Source organism: Marmota marmota, unplaced genomic scaffold (assembly GCF_001458135.2).
Source record: "Marmota marmota marmota unplaced genomic scaffold, marMar, whole genome shotgun sequence".
Taxonomy (NCBI): Eukaryota; Metazoa; Chordata; class Mammalia; order Rodentia; family Sciuridae; genus Marmota; species Marmota marmota.
The window spans coordinates 4,347,759-4,372,971 of NW_025999999.1; the positions used below are offsets into that span (position 1 = coordinate 4,347,759).

General features: G+C 37.0%; 1 protein-coding gene across 1 annotated transcript in view; it reads right to left on the bottom strand.

Annotated features, from left to right (window-relative positions):
- The window catches only part of Hpse2 (heparanase 2 (inactive)), a 660,291-nt gene that overhangs the window by 148,050 nt on the left and 487,028 nt on the right, over nucleotides 1-25,213 (bottom strand). Inside the window, exon 7 of the mRNA XM_015494621.2 lies at nucleotides 7,609-7,702. Coding sequence (XP_015350107.1) covers nucleotides 7,609-7,702 — 94 coding nt within the window. The remainder of the gene's footprint in view (nucleotides 1-7,608; nucleotides 7,703-25,213) is intronic.

A 25,213-nucleotide genomic window follows, 5' to 3' on the forward strand; every position in this document is an offset into this window, starting at 1 on the left:
TATTCAATTGATGGTGCAATCCATATTTTTTTTGTGGATTAAGAATCAAGGGAAGACTGGGGCAGAGCACTTGCCTAGCATGTGTGAGACACTGGGTTCGATCCTCAGCACTGCATTAAAAAGTAAACAAAATAAAGGCATGCTGTCCATCTATAACTACCAAAAGAATTTTTAAAAAAAGAATCAAGAGAATATTTATTTCCAAGAATTAAGGACATCAGAGTTCATGATTAAAACTCTGGATCTCTTGTGATAAACATACTTTTAGGGTAGATCCCCTGTAATATCAGTGTCTTTTTTTTTTAAAGAGAGAGAGAGAGAGAGAGAATTTTTTAATATTTATTTTTAGTTTTTGGTGGACACAACATCTTTATTTTATTTTTATGTGGTGCTAAGGATCGAACCCAGCGCCCCACGCATGCCAGGCTAGTGCGCTACAGCTTGAGCCACATCCCCAGCCCCAATATCAGTGTCTTAATATGAAAATAAAGAGCCAACTTTCCTTTAGGTCGGCTTAAAGTTTTACCTCCCACTCCCACAGGCTTTTATCAATATCCTGGGAAGGTCTCTATTAATGTACCATATGATTAGATACCTTTAAAATTTGAAAATTTGCTTCGTCTTCTTTTTCTTATAGAGGTCCCTATTGTATAAGCCTCATGCTCTATAAAATTTAGAATCATTCATGGATGTCATCCCCATGTATTAATGTGATACAGTTTGTATTTGGAGTCCTCTGCCTACTCTGAGTACTTCCTTGGCTTGTGTTCTTCTTCCCCTCCATTGAAATCTGCTCTTGGGAAAGGATCCTCTATTGACATTAATAACTTAGTGTGAATTTCAGCCAGTGTCCTAAACCTCTGTTTATAGTTTAGAGCATTTTCCTAATGTAGAGAATGTTTTTTTTACAGTGAAATATCTGGCATTTACAAACAGACTGAATTGTTATTTGGGGCCATGAAGAGACCTTTCCTTTCCCCTAAACACAAACATAGAAGACATTTTCCTACCATGCTTGTGTAGAAGTAGCCTACAGGGATATTTAACACTATAGTATAAAGTTAGGAACATCGTGAGGTTCTTCTTCAGAAAGAACACCAGAGAGCCCATACAATGTGAATGAGACATGGCTTCTTTACTACTTCTACTGTTTTATTCTGCCAATTCACTGCCCCTTCATTTGTGCCCTCTCCCTCTAGCATGTCAATTGATAGGGGATATGATAGGCACTGACACATCAAAATTAGCATTCAACAGTATTGAATGAGTGAGTGAATAAATGAATAAGTCAAACACTGAATTTTTGGTGATACTACTGTTCTTACCCTAATAATGTGCTTTCATTTTCCAGTTTTCTTCAATTAGAGAAGATTGATGTTATCATAGTCCTCAGTTGCTCTTTAATTGCCCCCCTAGTTATTCTATGATCTTCAAGAATAACAGTTATTTATCCCTGCCTTTTGATAAGCTAAGAGGCTCAAATACAAGGGTAAACTGAAAGTTTGAATGAGGAAAAAGGTTTCTTTTTTAATGTATTAGTTACTTTAAAAGAATTGCATATCTTTCTGCCTACTTCCATGGTCCTGCAACTAACATATTGGAAGAAGCAGCATAATATTACTGCATTTATGGAGACTTCAAAAGAGTTGACTTTCATTAACATCATAAGTGACCAGAAGCAATGATGATGTTAACAAAACAATAATGGTCAGATTATGAATCACATAAATCATCCCCCTTCCCAATGCACATCCACATCAGTGATCCTCTGATCACACCCTAAGAACTGTGAAAATGAGAAGGCATCTATCCTTTAGGTGTTAACCCATGTGTCACTTCCCTTGGGAGGGCTTCCCTGACTTCACAAAGTAAGATGGACACTTCCTGCCATGGGCACTCATAGCACCTTATGATAGGAGTCATCACATTTTATTATCATTGCTTGTTTCATTAACTATTTTTCCCATTAGATCATAAAGTCTATGAGGATAAGCATCACATCAGTCTTGCTCACCATTTTATTCCCAGGGGCCAAGGAAATTCTAACAACATTATGAACAGTTGATAAATGAAAGGAAGAAAGGAAGAAGAAAAAGAGGAAGGAAAGAACTTTTCAAATATCCAGGAAGCCAACTCCAGTTTATTAAGTATTCAAAATGCAATCACATGGACAGGACTTTTGGAAATACTTCCCTTGTGACTGGGATTTCACCAACTCTTTTCTCTGCTTATTGAATTGCTGAAAATAATATCAAAAAGTGTTACTTCCTCTTCTGATTCCTCTAGGAGATGAAGACACAAATCATAGAGTCCAAATGACTTAAGCCAAAGTGGTTCTTCTTGGTTCTTACATCATTATTTTGGAGTCTGCCCAGCTTTCCACACTGTACCATCTGCACTGTGTTCTAAATATCTCACTTTCCCACCTGACTCTTCCCTTCATTGTTAGATGCTCACTGCCTTTCTTTGACTCATATCCCCATGTCCAGATGATTATCCTTAGTCTAACGGAAGGGAGACATCCAAGGAGTAGGTTGTCCAAACATTGTCCAAACATGTCTCTGTTTGGCTTCCAAAAGTATCATGCAGATTTTCATATAACCAGATAATTTGTTCACTGCTCAGAACACTGAGAATTCTTCTCTAAGTGGCAGTCCAAATTTGGAAACCACAGCTGTTTTTAGCAATTGAGTCATTGTGTTTCAGGTGCCAAAAATATCACCTATCATATTCTCCAGGGTTCAAGTAGGAGGGAAGAGAGAAAAAAAGAACAAGTAAAGGATAAAGGTACCATGAAGCTTCTTTAGTCACAGAAATTATTATTTAAAATAACTATTAGAACTGTAAGAATATCTATAACAGTTATGAGAACTAGCATTCAACAGGAATTAACAGAACAGCTTCCTGTGACCTTCTTAATCTCCCTAAGAGGGAGGGAACACAAGATTCTTAGCCTCTTAATCTTACAGAGAAAGAAAACAGACAAAAAACCCCAAACAAACAAACAGGGAGATCAAGTAACTAGCCCAAGACCACACAGCTAAGTCTGTGTTCTAGCTCAGGTCATCAGACTTGAAATTCTGTTCTCTACCTCCCATTTAAACAGCTTCAGCACAGATTTATCAAACTGCTTCCTCCTCAATGGCCCGGTGGGTGGGGCCGGGATGGTCATTAAGACTTCTCTTAACTTCTATTAATAGAGAAAAAACAATGATTCCACTGCTAGTTTTTGGGTGGGGGTTTCAGGTATACAGACATTAAAAACTTACTTGGCCTATCTCTGAGCTGGTTTGTGAGTTTTCAAGAAAAACATTGAGCCAGTCTGCCCAAGTTTTCACTTTGGGCTCCCATTCTCCAGACCTCCTCCCCAACTTCCCTACCCCAAGGATGTCAGAAACAATCAACATAATTTTTCATCAGTTATAGCTTGGTGACCCTGCTTTGGTCCCAGCTCTTATCTCCTGAGGACAGGCACATTATGGAATGTGAGAGTGAGACTCTCATCCTGGAGGCTCTGACAACTGAGTCCAGGCTGCTGTGGCCAGTGGGAGGGTTACCTAAGGAGTCAAATCTCAGAGAATCTGTGACCCAGCAGCACTTCCCACAGATACCCATTTAAGGTAATATCTGGCAAAAGCTTTGAAAAAGAGAATTGAGAAATTAAAACGCGACAGGGGAATGATTTAAAGCTTGCAAATGAAACAGGGAGGATGGGACTGTGGCAGAAAGTATTTTGCAAAAATTACTGCAAAAATATTTCTGGTCCTATATGCTTTTCAAGAATCTTGCCACTTGCTCATCAAGAGGAATTTATTTATTTTCTTGTCTGAACTTTGTGGATCTTGGCAACTCCTTCAAGGATGTGGCTGAAGTGATGTCCTGTGACCTCTGAGGTTGAGTTAGAAAAGGTCATAGAGTTACCACCTGGCCCTCTCTCTCTCTCTCTCTCTTTGAAATATATTCAATTTATTTCCCTACAACCCTTGAATCTCCATTCTGTTGTTGGGATAATGTAAAATTTTTTTTTAATTTTTTATTGTTGGTTGTTCAAAACATTACATAGTTCTTAATATATCATATTTCACACTTTGATTCAAGTGGGTTATGAACTCCCATTTTTACCCCGTATACAGATTGCAGAATCACATCAGTTACACATCCATTGATTTACATATTGCCATACTAGTGTCTGTTGTATTCTGCTGCCTTTCCTATCCTCTACTATCCGATAATGTAAAATTTTATCTTTACATTTTATATACATTTTCAAGGCAAAACTTACTTACATAGCATGTAGTACGAGTTAATATTTATTTTAGTTATATATGTGTGTGTGTGTGTGTGTGTGTGTGTGTGTGTGTATAAACAAACAGGGAGATCAAGTAACTAGATCAATCAATCAATGAAAGGAAATATACACACACACACACACACACACACACATTTCCATTTATTTATTTATTTTTTGCCCTCTCTCTTGAACATCTGAATTTAGAACCTTGGGAGGAAGACTAAGCTACATAGAGAATTCAAATGCAAGTTCTCTGGCTATCAGCCTTAGCTGAGGTACTAGCTGTTAGCTGGCATTACCCGCTAGATGAGGGCCTGGCTGAGCTTTCTGGCCATTCTGATACAACCTTTGCCTCACCCCAGTCTTCAAGTCTTCCAGCTGAGGCTTCAGACATTGTGGAGTAGAGACAAACCATTCCTGTGCTGGGAATTCCTGGCCCATATAACCCATTGGCATAATAAATGTTTGGTTTATGCCACTAAGTTTTTAGTTAATTTGTTGCAAGCAAGAAATAACGAGAACAGGAACCTTGGCTTGAGGGGATCTCTGGGCATGTTCCTTTTGCCTTCTGCTAAGCCCTCCTCTTCCAGGTGTCTTCTATAGGTCATATCTTTTAGGGGCTCCATTTTTTTTAAAATTTTTTATTTGTTTTAATTAGTTACTTGCAATGGCACTGGGCTTTCCCACTTCAAGTTCATCAGACATGTTTTTAAAGGTCTGAATCTCAATTGTGCAGGATTTAGCCTTTTTTCTTTGGTCTTGAGGGTTCTCAGCCTCTAGATAAAGCAAGCCCTAGATAAATCAGGAGGTAAGCTTAGTCACAATTTCGGGGTTTGAATGTTCTGTAACCATTAAGGAATATGCAGTGGTGAAGGGTGATGGAAAGTGGGGAGAAAGAGAAGAACCTAACTCCCAGCACCTCTGACTTACTTAGGACCTAAAGCCATACTTACCTAATAACACGAGCACAGTAAAACCTTCACTCTAGCACTGTGATATCACTTCTTAATCACAACTCTTTGACTCAGAATTTTAAAAGCCAAGATAAAGGGAATTGACTATCTTGTATATTTTTATACTCTAAACACTTAGAATAGTGCCTGAAACATGGTACATACCCAATAAATATTTGTTGAATTTAAAAAAGGACAAATTAATGAACAAATGAAAGAAAATCTTTCCCTCCTTCTAGAGAGCAATATACAATATTAGATTAGCACAGTGAGATTAGGAAGCTGCTGTATTCAATAAGTTGACATTCAGTTACAGTAGGTAATATGTTTCATGTTGCTCAAAGTAAATATTAAAACTTAAAACTGAGTTCTTTGAGGGCAGAGGCCACATTTTATTCAATTCTGTATCCCTAGCATCTGCCACTTTGCCTGGCACTTGCTAAGTGTTTAGTACATATTTTCACTAATTGAATGTCAAACAGAGACTGGTAGAAATATTTTAAATCATTTACTTCCTCTTGCCTAGTAAATGGCAGGAGGCAGTGACAAAAAAGGATGCTGGCCAATGTACCTGGTCCCAGGAGGAGTTAGATTAGAAATCAGAAGTCCTGGGGTTCTCAGCCTCTAAAATCTCATGAGAACAAGAAGACTCAAGAGACTGTAATCTAAGTGTGATATTTATTGGTGTGAATAGGAAAACAAGGTACAGACTTCCACTTTAGCTTTCAAAGGTGATTGTCTATGATTGCTTCAAATAGGATTTTCTTTCAGAGCTAATTTTAGACATGAGCTATTAATTCATTTATCCATTTATTTATTCATTCATTCCATCTTTACTGAGTTCTACCTGTTGAGATTTGTTTTATTTGCTCAAAAGACAGTGGAGCATTCATAGAATCTCCATTTCCTAAAAAATAAACTGACTGAGCAACAAAAGATATGCTATCTTATAGAGACTTGTGGAAATTATATCGTAAAATCCTCACAAGTCAGAATTAACTAATCCAATGTATCTCAAAATGTGACCCTAGAACAATATGCATGTAGAATTACTAGACCATTATTAAAGACAGATCTCTGTGATCTCTATTTTTAGTATAGATGAGATATAGAGATCTCACATACAAATTCTTGAGAAGAAAATAACATAGTAAACCTATTCTTCCCTTGCTAACCTCACAATTTAGAAACAAACTATTAAAATATGTATTATTAAAATAGAGAACTTTTAAAAACAATTTATAATTGCATTTAATTTTTAAAGAAGTATTAATTGGAGGGATGCAAAAAACTTTAATTTTTTTAACTTTGAAATATTTCCCATGTGGACAATTTATTTCTTAATTTTATTTTTGTTTCAATTAACTTTTAATAATTGTACATATTTACTGTGTGCTGTGTGATATTTCAGTACATGTATAAAACCTGTACTGATCAAATTAGAGTAATTAACATTTCTATTTTTTTATCATTGTTTTATGTTTGGAGCTTTCAAGATCCTGTCTTCATAAAACATATAACAGATTGTTGTGTACTATGCTCACCCCACTGTACTGTAGAACACTAGAACTTATTCTTCTTATTTCACTGTGTTTTGGTACCTGTTATGCAGCTTCCCCTATCCCCCTTCTTCTCCACTTTTCCTAACCTCTAGTAGTTATCATTCTATACTTTTCTAGTTGAAGATAAACTTTTTAACTTTTATAAATAAGAGGGAACATGCAGCCCTTGTCTCTCTGGGTCTGGCATATTTCACTTAATGTCCTTTAGTTCCATCCACTTTGCCATACATGACAGGATTTCATTATTTTTTTATGGCTAAATGATATTCTGTTGTGTATGGAATGCTACAAAATTTCTCTATCTATTTATCTGTTGGTGGATAAATGGACACTAGGTTGATTTCCTATTTTGGCTACTGTCAATAGTGCTATAATAAATAGGAAGTGCAGGTAATTTTTTGATATGCTGATCTCATTTCCTTTGGATATATACCCAGAATTGGGCTAGCTGGATCATAAGGTAGCTGTATTTCTAGTTTTTGAGGAACCTCACATTCATGTTCAAAATGTCTATACTAATTTTCATTCCCACTAGCAATGTGTAAAAATTTCCTTTTCTCCATATCCTTACCAACATTTGTTAAAAGAAAGAAGTTTCGAAACCTTGATGTAGCATGTACAAACCCTTCTGAATTTGAAAAACAATAAACAGTAATCATCAACTGTGAGAGGGAGCTCTTGCCCCTGGATTGTACTATTTTCTATACTGGTTCCCAAAGTGCTGAAATACAGCTCAGACCCTGTTATCTTTTCCTTGCTTTATCCCCAAACTCACTCTTCTTCCCAGGATACTTTTACTCACTTTCTGAATTTTCCTAATCTGGTCAGAGAGTGTGTCTAACAGGCGAGTTTTCAGGAAGTCCATCACCTTGACCACCCGGCCATCAATGTAGCAACTGGAATAAAAATAAAATAAGAATCAGATAAAATCTTGAGTGGGGGGTTATAAGTATACTTCTCTAGTCAGAAGTCTCTGTTGCTGAGGATGCTGAGGAAACAGCCCAGGCATCTACCTGGCTCTTATCCTAAAAGGTTTTGATCCGGAGTGCTTTTCAAACCAATCATAGGCTTTTTATCTTCTCTATTTCCATTTTCATTTGTAGGCTATACTGTGATATTTTTCCCAACCTTTGTCATGTGAAAGTCCCTTGCTGGCTCTGTGAGAACTGACAGGAATTCCATAATACAACTTGGATACATGAAAAAGCTGCATTTTTTCCTTTGGGAAAGTGACTTTCTACTCATCTCTTTGCCCATCCCTATCCCTACCTTAAAGTGATAAAATATGTGAAGACTTTCCAAGGAATACTCACACATATTGATAGGTTTTCAAACCTTTAAATAAAATAAACACCAAAGTAGCAATCTGACTCAGTGCAGCAAGGAGCGTCTCAAACATCTCCAGCTTGCTTCCCTGGCAAAATACCTTAGTCAACCTTCTCCCACTACCTCTGGGATGAATGAATGAGTGAATAAATGAACAAGTATACAAATAAATAATACAAATTAAAGCCAAGAGCCCCCTTCTAAAATAGTAAACAGTTGGTACCCATTGGGTTTTTATTAGCTAAAGTGAAACATCAAATGCTGACATGATATTGTGAACAGTTGACCAAAACAGGACTATGCAGTTTTATGGGGGCCTCCTTTGTGAGTCTCTTTTTCTGAAAACTAAACTGAGATTGGCCCAGGATATGGTGACCTTCATTACCTCAAACCTTCCCTCATCCTCATCTTTGCAAAACTGAATTGAACTGAATTGAGTCAGTTTCTAAACACTTATGATTCCTGGGTGCCTTTTATGACCCACTAAGGTCTCCTTGGTTGATGACTAGTGATAGATTCTTTTTCACCTTTAATAGGAGATCCACTCATCAGTACATATTATAGAACTATGTGAAAATTGTTTTTAATGTTAAATTCCCAAACAACATGTGGTATATTGGAATGGTTAGATTTTTAAACCTTTTTTTTTTTTTTTTTTTTTGCTAAAATAGGTGTTTGAGTAAGTCCCACTTACTGAGATCCCCTAGGCCTCCTTTACCACTTCAAGACATTTCCACAGTATTCAATGTTTAAATCATTGGTAAGAAGACCTTACACAGTTACATAGTCTCTATGGGCCTCAGTTTTCTTCTTTTCTTCTTCCTCCTCCTCTTCTTCCTTAGCTTCTTCGTGTGTGTGTGTGTGTGTGTGTGTATGTGTGTGTGTTTGTGTGTGTGGTGTTGGGGACTAAACCCAGAGCCTCACACATGTTAGGCAAACATTCTAACACTGAACTACATCTGCAGCCCTTTTACATTTTTATTTTGAGATGGGGGTCTCACTAAGTTGTCATTCTTCTGCCTTAACCTCCCATAGATGAGATTATAGGTGTGCCGAATCATGCCCAACTCAGTTTTCTTATTTTTTAAAAAGGGTTAACACATCTATTTCTCTGGATCAATTGCAAATTAAGGATATAACAAGACTAAAATACCTGGCATACAATAGATACCCAAATGCTTTTAGTTCTTTTCTACTTTTTCTAGTTTTCAGCTCACAAATATGGGGTTATAAGGAATAGAGAACTGATTAATGAGATTATGTGTAAGTATAGAGTTTTAAAAAAGTGGAAATGCTGTCCTAAAGGGTACATATTTCTAAACTTTTTAATGGTTACTTAGGGACTAAAACAAACAATGATATGGTATTTCACCTCATCCATGGTAAGCTAAGATTCAGATTCAACACACATTTATTATATGCAACGCACAGTGCCAGGCATGGCCATTTCCTTAAGATCTCTTACAAACTCTTCGTGTTAGTCTTCAATATTAGCACATTTGATTTTTTTTTAAAGTTGAGATAGATGGTGTATTACATAAAAGCTAGGCATATTGTGACAGTGTAAATTAATAATAGTTTCTGCAATACTAATTTAACACATGGTTGAAGACATGAATATTTGTTATCTATCATACAGTGAGTAGGCATATGCCAAACACTGTAATTATTCTTTTATTATTTAATGAAACATATAATTTCCTCTTTTCCTTTTGTTAGTTCCCCAGTAAATAATATTAAGGGTCAAAATTCATAATTGTTACCAGCAACACATATTGTTTAATATATATTGAGATAAAAAATGCCAGATGTAGCTTTTCAGTATGTGGGATTCCCTCACTAGTCCACCTAATACATGGCCCAATGTGCAGCTTCCTTCACTTTTTTACACCTTTCTTTTATCACTTTTCTTTCTTTTATCACCTTTCTTTTATCACTTTTTACACAGACTCTAGAATTAAAAAATCCTGGCTCAATCTTTTTGCCACTTACTACTACCTATGTGATACTGGATTTCCCTTTCTTTAAGAGGGGTTTAAAAAGAATCCAGACCTATATTATTTCCACAGGGTTACTTTACTGACCAAATAAGGAAAAATGCTGGCCACAGGGCCTGGCATATCAAAGATGAATAGCAAATAACTAAATCTCCTCTGTCAGGTTCCTTACCAATTAATGTAGCAGAAACTCAGAGAGGCAATGGGTGGGGTGTGCAGGGGAAGCCTCTCTCCAGAGAGGAGCATAATTATCCACTATAGGATTTGAAGGAGAAAGGAACAGAGCAGGATTTCCAGCAGGTGGGAGGCAGAGGGAAGTCTATTGCCTGGTACTGTGTACTCAATGACTAATATTCGGTTTTTCTGGACCCAGAAAAAGTCCAATTCGTCCTTCATGTACACCTCAGAGAAGAGCACCTATTTTTTTATTAAAACTTTGACTTGAGGTTTTAGAGCCTATTCTTGACCTAATTTTTAACCTACCAAGCTGAATTCAATGATTCTCAGTCGGTTTTGAGCTACTCCTGAATGCTGTGAATTAGATAACAGCAGGAAAAGCTACAGGTATGGAAACCAGTGGACAAAGTTATCTTAATAATGCAAGTAAGTAGTGGTCTGGGTCTCAATAAGAGGTCACAAAATAAGTAAGAGTGAGAGGCTATGAAGGAAGAACTCATTGCCTAGTGAGGGTGAGGGCAAGGAAAGGACTCAGGGGTATATGCTCATGAGAGAGAATGTTCTGAAGAATACAGATGCCAAGGACATGTGGGATAGTCAGTCTGGGGTACAGATTTTCAGAGGTAACAAATAGGATTCTGTTTGAGATACCAAAGATAATGAAGAATATCAAGTAGGACCAAGTAGCTGCATTTTTGAGGAGTTACACAGAAAAGTTGAGACATAAATGTTGACCTGGAGCTCTTCTCCAGCTTATATGTAATGCATAAACCATGGCTACAGAGGCGCTCTCCAAGCAAATAATGGAAGTTAACAGGGGTGTCAGAGACCCTTTGAAATGCTTCTGAAGTATAGCCCAGGGGATTGCTGTCACCTTTACCCAGTTAAGGATCCCTTCCCATCACAGCATCTTTAAAAAAAAAAAAATTAAAAAAAATTTTTTTAGTTGTAGTTGGACACATACCTTTATTTAATTTTTATTGGTGCTGAGGATGGAACCCAGGGCCTTGCACGTGCTAGGTGAGCGTTCTACTGCTGAGCCACAACCCCAGCCCCTCACAGCATCTTTTAAATAAACTTGATCTGAGTTCAATTCACATTTGGGTGTCAAAGGAAACCTCATATTATATTGATAAGATTCAGCAACTTTTCTTTACAACTTCATACTTACATTTATATTGTATGGAAATAGGAACTTTGGTCACCAGAATTTGGTATTATTTTTAATAGAGGGGGTGATTTAAGCATTGAGTATGCATCTGATAAATTCCTAAGCCTCTTTCTTGACTCTTGAACAATTAGCTTTCTGAATTTATCCTTTGTAATGGTGAAGCTTCTAAGAAAACATTTAGTATGGGCAATCTGTGGCTATGAAAAAATTCCTTCCTGTTTCAGAGGTTTGGTTTTGATGGTGGCTCCCTGTAGTGAGGACCCAATATATCACTTAGATTTGGATATGAAGGAGGTGAAGTAGTCTGTGGTGACCATTTGGTAACAGATTGTTAAAAAATATAATATTGGTGATTTCTTTCTTTTCTTTTTTTTTGGTGGGGGAGTACAGAGGATTGAACCCAGGTCCTAGTACATGCTAGAGAAATACTCTATCACAGAGCTAAATGCCTAGCTCCAATGATGGTGATTTCTAACAAAGTCTGTGTAAAAGGAAGTAGAGCTAAATTACGACTGAACATCCAGTGATCTGGGACCAACTCTCTCTGCTTTTCTTTCTCATTAGGAAGATAAACATGATTTTCACCTTTATCTCACCAGTTTCCCCAAGAGTTAATTAACTAATTTAGTAATGGCTACAAAGGTCTCTGAAGACCAAATAAATTAGAGGGAAAAAAAATTGGGGGGAGGAAGAGGGAAACGAATGATCAATTAGAGGTGTTCTGACAACTTCCACATAAATCCTGACAGAATGGTTTTAGAATCACCTACACTGTTACTTCTAGGTAAATCACGGTCCTCCTTCAAGTTTTCTTGAAACTTCAGCATCTCTTACAGTCACACCACTAGTGACTAAGCTGTTCAACTAAAAGCTGAAGCTAAGAAAGGCAGTGCTGTAATAACCTTTTTGGCAACTATTACAAATGCAATAAGGTTGAAACCTTCATGCATGATCAAATAATTTGTCTTGCTCATGACGGCAACCTTCATTTCTGTCTCCAGATTGGCAGGTTTTATCAAGCATACATCATGGAGGTGGCAAGGACAGCAGAGTATACAAAGTAAGTTTAACCACTTACCAATTTATTTACCAACTCTATTGTCCATCTGAGATTTAAATTTTATTCCTTGTATAATACACTTCATTTTGGTTTATTTGAAATAGTGCCCTTTAATTTTTATTATAAAAGAAATGAATGCTCATTGTGCACCAGTTAGAAAATAAGCACAAAATTGAAATATAAAATGAAAAATCACCTATAAGCTCAAAACCTAGAGAGAACCACTGTCAAAATTTTCTATAAAACCTTCCAGAGCTTTCAAAGTTAATACACATAAAATTTCCTCTAATTAGCTATTTAAAAATCTATTCCAGATCCTATTTCAATTAGCATATAAACTTAAAACTGCCCCAACTGAGATATCCAAAACCATCTAGAGGGACACTGAAAGAACGAAAGGTCAAAGCATCTTACTCTTATTTTAATTCCATTCTGGACACTTATGGATCCTCTACCAGGTTCAGGTCTTACCTTCTTTTTGACTCTGTCAGCCAGGCTTTAATCCCAATGCCACCTCACCTACCCCCTTCCCTATCTCCTACATGCAGACTTCAGAATTGTGCTACAATTAGCCACTTATGCCCATTAGCCTCTTAAAACATTTAATGAGGGAAGTTTGTTGGCTCCAAGGGCAGCTGGTTTTGTTTACCTGGCCTTTTACTTTAAGAGGAAAAACCTTTGCCCCTTATTTTCTGACCCCTTCTTTTATTTCAGGTAATTACATTAGTGCTGGCTTCCCAATGCTTAGGAATTTCCGGACTTATTTTGCTGCCTGCTGCTTTCAAGGACAAGGGGGGGGGGCAGTCTGCTTAGAATTTTAACACCAAGCCTGCTGACTGGGCAGGTTATTCCATAAAAATCAGGGCTTTCCCCACTGAAGGGGGAGAAGCTTGGATAATCATTAGAACAACCCTGTTGACATATAAAACACCTCGAAGTCCAACACTGGAGAAGGCTGATTTAAGTCTCTATAAAGCTTTATAAATTGCCCTTGCCCCTCCTCCAAAAGCATCACCCTGGACTCCTGCTGAGCACATTCTTCATGGGCCAGCTGGCCATGGGGCTTTCCTTCTTAGGCTACATTATTCTTCATTTTTTCTTCAATGGGTGAAACTTCCTACCTTGTACTGAGAACTATTTGGGCTGGAAATTTAAATGAAATGATACAGTTACAAAGAAAGATCCTAGACAATATAGATGTGTTCTGTGACTTGCTTGAATCGCTATGTGTAAATCCATGCAGGAGTCATACAGCAGGCTAGAATGTTGGAGTTCAGGAATTTGAAAGAGTTTATATTCTGGAAAAATGTTGTAGGCAAATGGTACAAGTAAAGGTCAGGGTTATGGGCAATCCCACATGCAAATAAAGGGTACTCAAAACTGTACTTAATGAAACAATGAGTGCCTGAATGATTTAAGCCACAGGAGCCAAAGGGATGGCTCTGAAGCTCAAGTGCGGTGCTGAGGGCCCCACTCCCAATCTTCTCTCCCTCAACTCCTTGTACACTTTGGGTGCTGACCCTAAAGTCCAGATTGTTTCCCCTCACGTATCCAGGGTTGTGTCTGAAGAGAGGCTATGTTTTGGCAGAGGTTCAAACAGCTGGACCTTGATCCCAACAGTACTGAGGAGAGCTGTACAGGAAGTTGAGAACAGAACAGGGTAGGGAAGTCCTGTCATGGGAGTGGGCGCTGAGGAGGGCACCTCTGGGGTTTTTCAGTGTAGCAGCAGGTAATGGCACCAGAGTTGCAGACAGGAGCAGATCATATGTTTTGGGTCTAAAACACAATTTGTGGGGTCCTTTTTAAGAAGAGATAAGATGTACAGAATACAAATTTAGGCTTAAAAGTAAATATTTACATAGAATGACAAAATAAATCAACAAACTCCCTGAAACTTAAAGAATCAAATCTCTTCTTTCTGGGAGCCCTTTAGGTAACTTACCAGAAATATGTACATAGAAATGCTTCTTGATAGCAATCTCTCCTCCCACCCTAGAATAGTCTATAATTCTTAGCAACTGCCAGCACTCAGGAATCAAAGCAAGAGAGGGGTCTGAAGCTTAATTCATTACCTTTCTGGTAAATTTAACTGTGGGGTATCAATAATAGGAATAACAGGGTTCTAAGTTGCCAGAATCCAACCATCTATGTGTAGTACTTTTTTAAAAAAATTCAGTGTTTGTAAATTGATATTGTTTATACAGTTACCACCCACATCCTTTCCCTGACCTCTTTTCATATAATTGTCATTGTTTGTGGCAGAACAGCACAATTTAACTATAATTAAATTAGTGCAGTACTAACTAGAAGAACTTGGAGAGAGGAACATTTAATGTATCAAGTTTCTTTTTATTTGCTAGCTATTTTACATATAGTGTCATTTAATCCTCATGAATACTTAGAAACTCTGGCTCATAGAGATTCAGTAACCAGTAGGTAACCAGACATAAGGTTGATGCTAAGTAACAAATACCCTAAATCCCTCCCTGCACTCTGAGCTGCCAAGTGTCTGAGCACATCTGAGCATTGTGCTTACTCTGTCCTAAAATCAAGTATAATTGCTTTTCAAATGCCTTTAGTCTTGCCTATTTCAACCATCTTGACCCCTAAACAATATTGGACTAAATTCAAATTTCTCAAGAAAGCAGAACAATTGCAACACAATAAAGGCAAAACCAAAACAATGACAGAATAAAAAATGTGGGGAACTTAAGTAAAGGCATGGAGGCAGTGTATCTCTACTTTTTTTCCCCCACAAATATTGTTCAATGTATTTTAGTTATTGTTATGTGAAGAAAAGGGGGCTCTGTGGTCAAGTAAGTTTAGAAAATTCTGGGTTAAAACCAAATTAAGAAGTACTTTCTGTCCAGTCATGACAGAATAGCTGGTATTGGAATTACCATCTGGCACAAACAACCAGAAACCTAAGACAAAATGTGTATATAAACTGTTGGTAAGAATTATACAGCAACAAACTCGGGCTGGGATTTTGAGGTTGGGGAAGCACATGAGGTGCTTCCATATTCATCTGGGCTTGCTCCCTTGACTAGGTTGGAGATAGTTTACTGACTATCAATGATCTGTGCTTCCTTTCCATGGTGTAGAGCTATTGCTAAAAAGGAGCTTCCTGGTCTGAACCTGTATTTTTCTGCCCCTCTCACAGGCCAAAGTAATGTGAGAAGAAGTCATGTGTCCCTTCAGGGCCCAAGTTAGCTGGAGATGTGTGACATTCTCAGCAGAGATAAAGAAGCTATCTCTTCCTTAACAGTGCCTCCCTGTTTTGCCTGATGAATGGAAAAGTGTGAGGAGAAGCCACAAGATGGGGACTTATTTGTGAAAGCAATTCATGTTATATTAAGTACTACATAAGTATTCATTACAGCAAAATTCCATTACACTGTTTTGCCAAGAGTTTATAATAAAGAGGTTTTCCTTTGAGAGGATATGGTTATTGGTATGAAAATTAAAAAGGTTAACCTGGAGAACTCACTTCTAATTCTTGTTCAAACTTAATGAGTATCTGTCAGAGATTAGCTGAATAATAACAATATTCATTCCAATACCACACAAGAACAATTAACTGAGGGGAAAGATCATTCTTATTCTACAAAGAGACAAACTGAGCCTTGGTAAAAACACACTGACCAGGTGATTACCAATGACCAAAGAGGACATGAGATCCAGAATGTTGGAAGGGAGGTCAATTAATAAAGGTCACTTACCAGTACAGATTTTTGACTCTACATCTAGTAGTCTCTACTAGGCTTCTAAATACCTCAGTTTTTACTCTCAGGAATCTCCTGTTTGAGGTAGATTTATGGAGACATTGTGGTTGTTTCAGTTTCTCAGTGAGGACATAAATCACATGTGCTAACCTGCATGCATCATATATGCAGGAAAACCAGAGGTTCATTCTGCATTCTGATGCTTATATCTAGACACTCAGTATTCATAAAGGCACAACCCGCCCCCTTTTTCTAGCTATACTCACCAACACCCTGCATATTTTAGTTCCTGCACATAACTTTTTCCCTAAGAAAACTCAAGGTTATACAGCTATACCTTCTTGATGGATGCTCATTATGTGGAATATTGAATCAAAAGAAAATCTTATATAAATATTATTTCATTACAATTTCCACTTCTCTACTTTTAAAGAAAACCTAGCTCTCACTATATGAAACCTTTTAAGGAACAATTTGCTATGAATATATGTGTATATCACACATGCATGTGCTTATACATGTGCTAAGAGAGAGAGGGACTGAAAGAGTGAGAGATTCATTTACCAGTTAGGTTTCAAGACTAGGATAAATATAAAGTTGGGTTTTGTGTTGTATGGAATGTGAATTGACCTGGAATGTGAATGGATCTCCAAAGAAACCATTTCTGGTAGGATAGCTAGAATTTTATATTTCGGAATTTGTAATTTTGTGTTAATTTGAGAATCATTAATATTCTAAAATAAATTACATTTTCCATTAGATTAATTGCTATACTCTTTTAACTTATGATTTAAAATAGAACAACTTCATGATCCTGTAACAAAAATATATATGCATTTTGAAACTTTACCATATAACAAAAAATACAAAGTTTAATAATCACACCAATATGCTTTTACCAACACTTAGTAAAATCATGATAGACATCTGTTTGTATAAATACATATAGCTATATATACACACTTATATATGCATAATGAAAAGATATAAATAATTTTAGAACAATGTTATGATACCATAGATGCTGTTTTCGCAATAAAATGTAATAGTATTTGAAAGTAAGAAAAGAAGTAAGTAGTTTCAAAAATAATTGATGAATATCAGATATTAGTTCCTGAAAGCATTTTTTTTAGTGAAAAAATTTAAAGGATGGAGTCACTAGCTTTTGGTTTAATTATATTCAACTTCAGACTATATATTCCAACTGCCTGTTGTGAAAGATAATGGTATTATTTCCCTTTCTCTGGCAACCCACCAGTGGGTGTTAAAATTTTTGCTTCAGCCATCAAACATAATTTAGAAAACTCAAGAGAAGTAGTCCTGAGGTTATGGCTCAGCGGTAGAGTGCTCACCTAGCACCTGTGAGATCCTGGGTTCGGTCCTCAGCACTGTATGAATAAAATAAAGATATTGTGTCCAACTACAACTAAAACATAAGTTTTTTTGATAAAAAGAGAAGTAGTCCATTGTGTCAATTCATCTTTTACCTTTCTGTTTTTCTTTCTTTCCATCTGATGTTCCAGGTTTCCTTCTTTTGCCATTTCCTTTCTTTTTAGAAAATTTACTTTAGTCGTTATTCTGCTAACAAGTTCCTTTAGTTTTTCTTCATCTGAAAAGTCATGATTTCTTCATCCTTACTGAAGGATATTTTCACTGGATGTAGGATTCTAGATCAACAATTCTTTTCCTTTGTCATTTAAGAGATGTCCTGTCATTTCCTTCTAGCCCATAGTTTCTTACAGAAAAGCCCGATTTTGTTTGAATTGATTTTCATCATCATCATCATCATTATTATTATTATCATTACTATTATTATTATTATTATTTGCCGATAGACATTTTCCCTCTCTGTGCCCACTTGTATCTGCTTGGTAGAGTCCTTGATTTTGTCTCAATGTCTGGGGCTGTGTGAGCTTGCTTTGAGGTCTGGAATACTGTGATTTTCTTCCTGGTTTCCCTGGTAGCACCCCTCTTGCTGTTTGTCTATAAGTTTTGAGAGCAGGTATCCTTTAATTGTTTTTGTTGTCAGAGAGAGAGAGCCTTTCATGATTTTTCCTTATCTTCAGTTTTCACAAGTTTGATGTGCATTGGTTTGGATTTCTTCGAATTTATCTGTTTGGGGTTTGCTCAACTATTTGAATTTATAGGTTTATATTGTTTGCCAAATTTGGAAGTTTTCAGCCATTATTTCCTGGAGGAGTACTTCTTTCAGTCTTACCCTATTTCTCCTCCTGTTATGAGACCCCTATGATATAAATATTAGCTCCTTTTAGTCCTACATATCCCTGAGTCTGTTCATGGTTTTCCCCAGTCTACATTCTCTTTGTTGTTCAGATGAATGATTTCTGTTATTTGATCTTCAAGTTCACTGATTTCTTTGCTCTATCTCTTCCAATCTGCTGTTGAAGCCATCCACCAAGTTTTCTATTTCAGTTTTTGTGTTTTTCAGTACTAAAAATTTAAATTTCCATTTGGTTCTTTATATCTGTTAATTCTTTGTTGAGACTTCCTATTTCTTTGCAGAGTCTTCCTATTTTTTAATTTGTTTTATGAGTATTTGTAGTTGCCATTAAAATATTTTATGATGACTGTTTTGAAATCTTCAGGTAACCTGAACATATTTCTTATCTCAATATTGGCATATATTGATTGTATTTTCTCACATTAGTTTATATTTTTCTGGTTCTTAGTATGACAAATGTTTTCTAGATAACACCTAGACATTTCAGGTATTATGCTATGAGTTTGAAGATCTTGTGACATCTTCTGTGGTAAGCCATTTTTATAGACCCTGGCCGCCATTAGAAGATGGCGCCGGCTTCCACTGTGGCCTGTGATAAACAACTCCTTTTATGGAGAGTTGGCGCGTACCACCCTATGAGAGAGATCCACGTAGCGGCTTAGGATTGGGATGCGGGGGGCTTTATTAAGCTGTGCTTGGGTGTGTCGGGCGCGGGCGCTAGAAGATGATACATGACTCAAGGCCTGAATAAACTGTTGAAAGAAGAATCCTGTGTCGTGTTTCCCTTGCTGGCGAGGGGTCGAGACAATCTTCTGTTTCAGCTGGCCTCCTCTGATACCACTCTGGCAGGTCAAGAAGAGAGACTGCCTCCAGGTTCCCAACTTGGCCTCCACTGACACTCAGGGGTCTGGAAACCTCATTACTGGTGGATGGGCATGAGAGTTGCAGCTTCCTACTAGGCCCTCACTGTCTCATTACTGCTCCCCACCTGCCTTCCACTGTCACAGGGAAGAGGCCAGGGAATGACCTCATTCCCACTGTGATAATGAGAGTCCTGATTTTCTATTAGGCCTCTTCTGACATTGTCCTAGGTTGGGGTGGGGAAGAAGACACCTCATTACCATCAGCTGGGAGTAGAAGTCCAGGCTCCCCACTTGGTCCCCTCTGACACCTGAGTGGGGAGTGTGGGGAGTCATTCTATGTTTCTATTTGGCAGGAATAAAAGTCTCAGTCCTCCTCATTTGGCCTACACTGAAGTGGCTTATTGTGTTGTGAGGGTAGAAATCTTTGCTGATGGGGGTTAGGATTGGGGTGGGATTACAGTTTTTCTGTGGTATTTGACTAGAATAGTATAGCTATTGTTCAAAAGTTTTCTGTTTTACTTGACTGTTCCTATTTCTGATCCTTTAACTAGAAAGGGCTGACTTTTGTCAGGGTATTTTTTTCCCTCTGTGCTTATCGGTGACCACCTCTCTAACACCAAATACAGGATATACAAGAAAAAACAACAATGAGAAGCCAGCAACCATGGAACTCACTACACATGTTGTTCCCTGGGTCTTAGTCTGCCTTATTCTTTCCATCTTTCAGTCTTTTTATGTTGGTGTACTTGTAACCCATATTTCCTAAAGCAAAAGTTTTAATATTTATTTTAAACTATAATTATACCTATTTAACCTTTATCTTTAAATATAGAAATTTTACATTCCTTTTATATTTATAGTAAATCCTTTTACCCCCATTTCTCCATCATGATTCCTGTTTTGATCTATTTTATGGTTGGCTGCTTCATCCTAAATTGTTTCACAAAATGGTTTATATACCTTGTGTATTAATTAAATTCTCCCTAATCTTTTGTGTGCTTAAAAATTTCTTTCTGCTGCTGTCTCTATATATAAAAAACAAGTGAGATGTATATAACTGATTGAAACAATAGTTGTTTGTAGTAAATGAGAAATATTAAGTATCAGATTTAAAATTTTAAGTACTTATGATTACATTAAAGGTTTTAAGTATACATTAGATAGACAGTTCTGATTACTTAGAAGAAAGGCTTAGACGTTGTCACTATCCTAGAAACAAATAAAACCCTCTCTTTCATTTTAGTAAATGTTCCCTTTTAAATAAGGAAGTAAATAATAAGGATTATGATGATGATGTGAAGAAGCTAATATACATTGAATGCTTATGTATCAGATACCACATATATAATCCTCACAATGTTATATAATAATAATTTTTCAATAAATATTTATAGAGTGTTTAATATAAGCCAGGTATGTTCTGGATTCTAGGTAGGGTCTATTATTGTGTATGTTTTATATGTAGAAAATCTGGATCTCATAGAAGTTAAATACCTTGCTAACAAATATCACAGACCGGGGCCGGGATTGTGGTTCAGTACTAAAGCACTTGCCTAGCATGCATGAGGCACTGAGTTCGATTCCCAGACCTACATTAAAAATAAACAAATAGGTATTGTGTCCATCTACATCTAAAATATTTTAAAAATAAGTAAATAAAAATAAAGAAGTAAATATCACAGGCCAATATTTGAATTCAGATCTAACAATGTTTAATCACAATATGCACTGCTTTTCTAGATGAATAAATATGGCAAATTGCATCAGGACCAGGACATAGAGTTTAAATTCCTTGGACTAGTGTTTGGAATGTATATTATTTCTAGCTGATAGAAATAATCAGATTTATTCAGCTATCAGGAATTTCAATGTCACAATTTCAAAGTCAAATTTCACATCCCTTCAGAATAGAATGTTTCCATTCCCTTACCTTTCTTCCCTTTAGAGAAAAATCTCAAAGAATTTAAAATAGTGGTACCCTAAAGTTCCCATTATTTTCTTCTAACACCCTACAAATCTTTGGTTACGGAACCCAAAAGGGTCTGAGAATCAGAGAACATATCAGCACATTGTCTTCTTTTCTAGGATTAAGGAAAGATTTTGTTTGAACACAAAGAGAAAGCAAGCTGACTGCTATCATTTTGCAGTATTTTAGGCAGAAGAATAGCCTCCTTTTAAAGAATTATTTCCACTTAAGAATACTAACTAAAGACAGAAATAAAAAGCAAACAAATTCAGTTTCTTTTTCTTTGAGAGAGAAAATGATAGCTTACTTTCTAAATTAAGATTTAAAAAAAACTGCATTTAATATGTATAAAACTGCATTTAATACATTCTGGTTCCATGTTTTGGATAACTTAAGCAAAAGAAAAGGCAAAAAAAGAAAAGAAGGATAAAAGGCAAATACAGAATAAGAAAGCAAGAGCCAAATGAAAGAACACTAACATTGTATTTTTTGCCCATATTTTCATTCCCCCCAGTTCACCCTCACTGCCTCTCTTCTTTACATCTGTGCACCCCACTAAGCTTCACCAGTGAACAGTTAGCCCATATACAGCCTTCCAGGTATCTGCTTCTTCTTGTCCCCAAATCCTTAACTTCCCATACTCTGCTAGTTCTATACCACCACCTGCCTAATCCTACCTCCACCAATAAGCCACAACAAACTTATGTTTAACCCCCACTCCCAGTCTCCCACTACCTATCTTCTACTCCTACTTCCTGAATGATCTATGCCTTGGTCAGAATACCAACCTCAACCTCCAATTCCATTTCGTAGACAGTGAGTCCCTTCTAAGCAAAACTGCAAGGTCCACATGATTGATCTTTGGAGGCTTTTGCCTGATCAGTCTTTTCCACACAAAGTTTTGTGTGAATGGTGTCTTAGCTAAAATGTCACCTGGGTTCCATCCTTTACCCAGTAGTTCTTAATCCTATCTGCATTTGTACTAACTAAAGTAATAGTTCCTCAAACAGAACTTTCACTTATTAGATACTAATCTGGACGAGGAGTTAATACATGATATATTTTGGAAACAGTTCTATGAAAAGAATATGTATTCTGCAGTTATTAAAGAGAACATTCTACATATATATTAAGTCAGTTTGACCTATAATATAACTTAATTCTGATGTTTCTTTTTTTTCTTTTTTGGTCTGAATGATGTACTTATTAGTGAGAGTGGGATACTCAGGTTTCCCACTATTATTGTATGGGGGTGGTATCTCTCCCTTTATGTTCAGTAGTGTTTATTTTATATAATTGGTACTTATTTGGTATATTTATAATAATTATGTCTTCTTGATAAATTGTTCCTTTGATCAATATATAGTATTATTTTTTTCTGATTTTGTTTTAAAGTTTTATTTTGTCAGATATAAATATAGTTACTCCTGCTTGCTTTAGGATTCCATTTGCTTGGAATATAATTTTCCATCCTTTTACTTTAAGTCCTGTGTATGGATTTGAAGGTGAGGTGAGTTTCTTGTAGGCAGCATATTGTTAGATCTTTTTAAAAAAATCCATTCAGCCAGTCTGCATCTTTTATTTGGAGAATTAAGACCATTTATATTCAGGATTATTATCTCCCAGTCCCTAACAAGATTTGGGAGACAGTGTTACCTTTTCTTCTCTAGTTAACTGCCCTTGAACTCACCACTACAGGAAGAAGAGGCCTGATAAGGATCTTGGAAGTGAATATCTCCCAGATGAACAAGTGAATCAGGGAGCCCTGGGACCCCCTACAAGAGCACACCTGGAATGTAATGCTTGAAGAATTCCTTTAAAACCTCCCTGTCCCTCCTGATCTAAAGAGTCACAGCCTATGGGACAGGAGTCCCCTTGTGTTTCTCCTTTGCTAGCAAAGCAAAAAACCTACTTTTTCCTTTTTCTCAAAACTGTGTCCTCATTATTAAATTGGCATTGATTGGCATTGGGGACAGAGACCAAGCTTCGGATTACAGGTTTAGACACTAGTGCAGTTCCTGGTGCTTCATGTGGAGAGGCAAGGGCCAGGATCAGAGCTATGATACTCATAATTGTTAATGATGTATTACCTAACAGGGTGTTGGAACAAATGATGCCGAGGACCCTCATGGAAATTGTGGGGTTTTTTTTTGCTATTACCATGGTAACAACTCTCCAGCAGTAGAATGTCAGAGTCCCCTAACTATGAACACTTGAGGGTATATCATAAGTTGGGGGCTTTCATCTACCCTGTTCTTTTTTTTTTCTTAAAGAGAGAGAGAGAATTTTTTTTAATATTTATTTTTCAGTTCTTGGCGGACACAACATCTTTGTTTGTATGTGGTGCTGAGGATCGAACCCAGGCCGCACGCATGCCAGGTGAGTGCTCTACCGCTTGAGCCACATCCCCCAGCCCCCCCACCCTGTTCTTTAAGTTGAAGTATCTGCTAAGATGTGGTTGGGTCTAGGTCAGAGCTGGTGCTATTGCAATTCCTCTCAGCTGAGCGAGGTGCAAAGTTCAGTAGCAGAGCACCTCTCTAACACACACAAAATCCAGTCTCAATCACCACAAGAGGAAAAAAGAGACAAAAACAAATATCAGCAACAACAACAGAAAAGAAAGGGTAAGAAAATAAAGAATTAAATAAAATGACAAAAGAAAGCATAAGAAAAATTTTAAAGATAAAACAATAACAGAAAAGGAAGAGTAAAATGTAGGGCAAAATAAAAAGATAAGTAAAAGAAAATAAAAAGATTTAAAAGGGACAGAGAAAGCAGGAACAAAGCAATTACAAAGAAAAATGAAAAAGAAAACCAAAATAGAATGAAGGCTAGGATTTACCCCCCAGCCCACCAGGCTCCTTCTGTTGTGCTTGCCAAGGTGATGGGTGGGAGTGAATTGTGGCTGAAGCTATTTGGAGTCCCTTTCAGCTGCTCTGCACTGCTAATAGAGCTAGCAAGGTGTGTGGAACTTGCTTGGCAAAGTTGTCTTCTTAATCCTGAGGGCTGTGCTCTCCAAGCGGGGCAATGCCTATGCTGCAGTGCATTCAGGAGCCAGCTCAGAATGCAGATCTCACTTAGCTAAGATTCTCTCTAGAACTTTCTGGGCTTTGCATTGCAGTTAAGTTAATAAGCCAGTGAGAATGCTGAGGTCACCTAGAAGAGTTTTCTTCTGGAGCTCCCTAGGCTGTATGTTCCAAGGACAGCACAAACCCTGGGGTGCTCCCCAGGTATGCCTCCCCAATAGGGTGAGACCCAAACTGAAAATATTTGTGCTGTGGGGTGTATGTGTGGCAGGTTCTGTGATCTGCCACATATTATCTTGAAGCCTCCAACCTTGGATCCCACGTAAAATCTCATAGGGTTGTTTTCTCTTCTGGGCTCTGACAGCGTGTCTCCCAAAACACTGATTTAAAAAAATTATTTTTAATATAAATATTTTTCAGTTGTAGTCAGACACAAAGCCTTTATTTTATTTTATTTATTTATTTATTTTTGTTTTTTTTAATAGTATTCTTTTTTTTAAAATTTTTATTGTTGGTTGTTCAAAACATTACATAGTTCTTGATATATCATATTTCACACTTTGATTCAAGTGGGTTATGAACTCCCATTTTTACCCCGTATACAGATTGCAGAATCACATCACTTACACATCTATTGATTTACATATTGCCATACTAGTGTCTGTTGTATTCTGCTGTCTTTCTTATCCTCTACTATCCCCCCTCCCCTCCCCTCCCCTCTTCTCTCTCTACCCCCTCTACTGTAATTCATTTCTTCCCCTTGTATTTTTTCCCCTTTCCCCTCACTTCCTCTTGTATGTAATTTTGTATAACCCTGAGGGTCTCCTTCCATTTCCATGCAATTTCCCTTCTCT